At 54.7% G+C, this 4,590-nt stretch overlaps 1 protein-coding gene across 1 annotated transcript; it reads left to right on the plus strand.

The window, feature by feature from the left end:
- Positions 1-2,948: 2,948 nt before the first annotated feature.
- Positions 2,949-4,353, plus strand: VOLCADRAFT_46761 (uncharacterized protein; the record flags this gene model as incomplete). The annotated part of the gene is made up of 2 exons (XM_002946795.1): positions 2,949-3,115; positions 4,215-4,353. Coding segments are annotated over 2 exons (306 nt in total), but the record flags the coding sequence as incomplete, so codon positions are not given.
- Positions 4,354-4,590: the final 237 nt, after the last annotated feature.

Below are 4,590 nucleotides of genomic sequence, written 5' to 3' on the forward strand. Positions count from 1 at the left end.
GAAGATCTGGACGCGGAGTGGAGCCCATGTGTGTGTGGGGGGGGGGAGAAACCGTGGGCGGGGAGAGGCCGTAACCGTCAGACGTCAGGAAGCCGCAACCGCCGAGGCCGCACGGGAGCGGAGGAAGGCGGCTGCGAGGCAGTATGGGATGAGGCACAGGCGGAAGATGCTCGCATCGCGTTATAGAGGGGGACGAGGAGGCAGAGAGGGATAGGTGGGAGGAAGGGTTAAGCGGCGAGGTGGCGGGAGAAGACAGGACGCCAGCGGCTGCCCGGAGAGCCTTTCTGGCCCTGTCGTGATATGTGTGTCCAGCGGGCGCCGTGGCCCCGGGTGGGCGCCCCCCCGCCCTCCCGCCGCCCACCTGCGGTGTCCCGGTAATGGCTCCGTGCACCGAGTCACTTAGGGAGAACTGGTCGTTGCAAAGGAAGTCCTTGTTGATGCCGGTGGTGGTGTCCTCGGGACCCAGACCCACAGCCAGCCGGAGAGGTCGCGAGTCCTCGTACCTGAACATGCGGGGGGGGGGCGGGAGGGGCGGGAGGGGCCATCAGGGCCATCAGGACCGGGCTCTGTCACATGTGGGTGGGTCATAAGTTTCCTCTAGCCACATTCGTACACACACCCGAATACACACCATCACGCACCAGCGCACATTCTTCAGGATGTGGTCGTACAAAGCATACGCCACTGGCCCGTCTCGTTTGGCGTTTTGGATGTAGTACATGCTGTCAGGGAAGGGAGGGAGTTTCCAGAATGTAAGGGTACGCGGAGAAGCAGCGGGAGGGGGAGAGCCCGCCCCCGTGAGGAAACACACGCAAATACACCCACAAGCACGCCTTGGGAGTCAGTGCAAGTGTCTCCTTTTCACGCACAAGATGTAGACGAGGTCGTGCAGGCGACTTGGACTGCATTAGAGATGGAACCACGTAGGGCCCCCCCTGCAGTCCGCAGATACACCACATGCGCAGCGACCCACTCCCTCCAATGCCAGCAGGGCTTCTAATGTACGGCACCTTCTGGGCAAGACGCATGTGAAGCCATAAACGTCTAGCTGCGTCCATCACGCAATGGGCTAAGAGGGCTGAACAGTCCCAAACTGTCAAAAGGCGCCGCTACCTCACCCGCCGTTGACGTTGAAATTCCCTTCCCGCTGATTAAAGAGGGTCACATTGTTGTACGGCGGGCTCCGAACCATTGAATAGAAGTCGTACAGCGGCATGGTGTCGGCATCCGCAACTAATACGTTGTAGCCCATGCGCACTGCGCGGGCGCCCGTGTAGTGGATCAGCCACTTGTCGGTGCAACCTTTGCAGCCTCCCTCCTGCTTCGTAATCCAAGCCATAGTATTGTGGTCTTCATACCACCCACATCCAAGCTTATGGAAAGCAGACTGGAGCCGATGGCAGAATACGTGGTCGGGGAACACCATCATGACGTGCCCATAGCCAAAGCGCTGCCAGCGGTGCACCATCTGGTACGCAAAGTCTAGCTGGGCATGGTGCGCGATGACGATTTCTCCCTTGTAGGATAAGTTGTCAAGAGCATTCTGGAGGTTCTTGGTGGTGTCCAGGGGCCCCACGTAACCAGTGATGTGCTCAAAGCTACAAAAGTCTCCGCATCGTGCTGGAAGTGGCGGGGTTTCGGCATTCGCCTTTGACACAAATAATCCTATGACAAGAATTAAAATCAACGGTTTGGTAGTTTTTGCGCTCCCGGCCCTGCGGGCCCGCATGTTCGGTGCAAGCCAAATGCAACAGGTAGGTGGAAATCAAATAATACCGCCAGGGTTTTGCATCGAAGCGAGGCATAGATAAGATCTGCGGTTTCGATTTGACGAGTAATGCAGCAGCATGAATCAGCTTAGTTCCCAAGAATGTTTTGAAGTCTGCATGCCGTACCGCATCAATCACAGGCTCGGCACTTACGCATAATTGTTATTTCCAGTGTACCTTTAGACTTCTGTATGGGTATGCATAATCATTGGCAGTCAGATTCGTCGAGGCAGGCAGCTATTTTATGGGCAAGCTTCTGTAGGTTGCGATCCTTCTAAAGAGACGTTATGCTTTTGTCGATGAAGACTGTCTGATAATCACCAAGATTAACTGATTGAGCTCGAAAGCATGACCGCAGTTGAGGGTGCACTCCACAGGCATAACGAGATTAGGACAGCGCTGAGGTTTTTCCTGAACTCTTGGTACAAGCATCGACAGGCGACCAGCGTTGCAGAACCTAAAGACGTTTTGTCAGAATTCCTGCGATACAAAGCATACACTTCGTCAATCCAGGCCCTTTACACTCCGCCGGAAGCTCCTAAGGACCGAGGTCGCCGGCGTTCGTAGAGGCTATATCGTAGTGGAATTGGTAGCTGCGAGATGAGCGATAACCGCACGTCATCAGCTTCCGGAGCTGCCCCGGTTACTCGAGGAAGCGACGCTCGCAATTGGGCTGCCCGTAAGAGCACGACATCATCCGTTGGATGGTCCGGCCTAACGGGTCGTGGCAGCGAGACTGACCCAGGCTCACAGCGTCAAGGCATCCCCGCAGCGACTGCAAATCCTTGTCCTTTACTTTCCGTCCCACCTTGCTGGGGTGCCATCAAACCCAGAAACCAGCACCAGAAGCTGACGTTGATGCAGTCAGCCCACAGCCCTCTGGCCAGCATTAGTGCAGCTTTTTCGCACCTGCAAACCCGTGCGGCGGATGCTGCAGCTGCCCTGTTCCCAGCCGGCCACTTGGCGGCAGCTTTAGAAAACACCAGCGACATTCAACGCCGCGTTTCGCTTAGTGATCAGTCAGCCCAGTCCATGATCACTGGTAAAGATCGAGGTTCCTATGTTCTTCCCTTCGCTCGCGTCACTGTTAGCGGCCCTTCCGTGTCGCACACAGCGCCGGTTGAAGCTCCAACGTCAGGCGTTGCAAGTGCTGCCGCGGCTGGACTTGCTGCTGCTGCTAAGGCCGAGGTGGGTCGCGCTACGTGGACGCTTCTCCACACCTTGGCGGCACAGTTCCCGGAGCGTCCCACGCGGCAGCAACGGCGTGACGCGCGCACGCTGGTGGACTGCCTCACACGCATCTACCCGTGCGGGGACTGCGCCCGCCATTTCGCTGAGCTGGTCAGGTGGGTGGTCATGGCCCCGCTGTGCTATCTGCGTGCGAGTACTGTGGTGCTGCTTCTATTGGCGGACTGGCAATACAGGTGACCGAGTGGATAAGGTGCAGGGCCGCATTATCTTATGAGTGCAGCTTCGCAGCTCCTGCAGCCGCTTTTCCTTTCGTTTCCCAAGCGTGGCGTGCGCGCTGGGACTTCCCGTTCGGTTCCCCTAAACGGGATGAGCCGAAGGGTAAATTCCTTGTCCCCATTGGGTTGTCACCTTCGGAGAAGGTAACCCAAAGGGGGACAAGGAAAGCGTCACCATTACCTATTCAGTTTTTATATATGTGTTTCGCCCCCGGTTTGTTATGTAATGTATATAAATATATTATATTATATTGTATTGTATTATATTATATTATATTATATATATGAGCCTTTATCCGGCCGATATTATTATATATATTACTATTATTATTATTATTATTATTTTTATTATTATTATTATTAGTATTATTATTATTACATATCTAGGCCGGATAAAGGCTCATATATATATATATATATATATATATATATATAATGCTATGTTAAAATTGTAAATATGAGCCTTTATCCGCCTTCGGCCGGATAGTTCAACCAAAACTACAAATACATTTAATTACTTAGAGGCTCCGCCCCTTTCCTTGTCTTCCCCTTGTCATCAGTCATCACCTTATGGGAACCAAAGGGTTGTCATTCCCTTTGGTTCTCCTAAACGGGACGAACACGAAAGGGGACAGACAACCCCTTTGGAACCCCAAAGTTCTTTAGGGGATGAACTCTTCCCCTTTAGGGGAAGTTATGCCCCTCATAGGGATCCGAGGTTCTTGCCCTACTTGAAGTCCAGACAACCAGATGATAAGTGTTTTCCCAGACGGAATGATTGGGTTAAGAAAGAGTGTCCATGTGACCCACGAAATCCTACCTGACGCATGTCTTATTGAGCGATGCTCAGATGCTCGTGCCCGGCTGAAGTCCCTGAACATGATGGTCTTCTTCGCAAGTTCTGTCACCTCCGAGGCACATCCTATATTCTGCCTGGCCCCGCCCTCCTTTGCTTCTGGGGCCCCTGCCGCTGCTACAGGCGGGATCCGCCGGTCGTCAGCTCGGGTCCTGCGTTCCGGCGCTGGCTGTGTCAGATCCACAACCGGGTCAACGCGCGCCTGGGCAAGCCACTTTTCAACTGCGACCTAGTGGAGAGCCGCTGGGCACCTCTGGGCTGCTCTGCGGTCGAGGCGGCGACAGGCGAGGGGGGCTTCAACGCATCGGAGCCGGGCTGTGAGCTGTTGGGGGTGGGGGCCAGGGCTCCACCGCCGCGACGGCGGAACGAGTGACGCCGTAATCCTATCTGTGTAGAAGTTGCGGATCTCGAGCAAGCGGTATTAATTGCACTCCCGTACACCGTGTTTGTAGTGCTGAGGCGTGGTTTGAGCCGGTATGCTTAGGTTCTGACTCCACCG

This window comes from Volvox carteri (assembly GCF_000143455.1).
Source record: "Volvox carteri f. nagariensis unplaced genomic scaffold VOLCAscaffold_4, whole genome shotgun sequence".
Lineage (NCBI taxonomy): Eukaryota > Viridiplantae > Chlorophyta > Chlorophyceae > Chlamydomonadales > Volvocaceae > Volvox > Volvox carteri.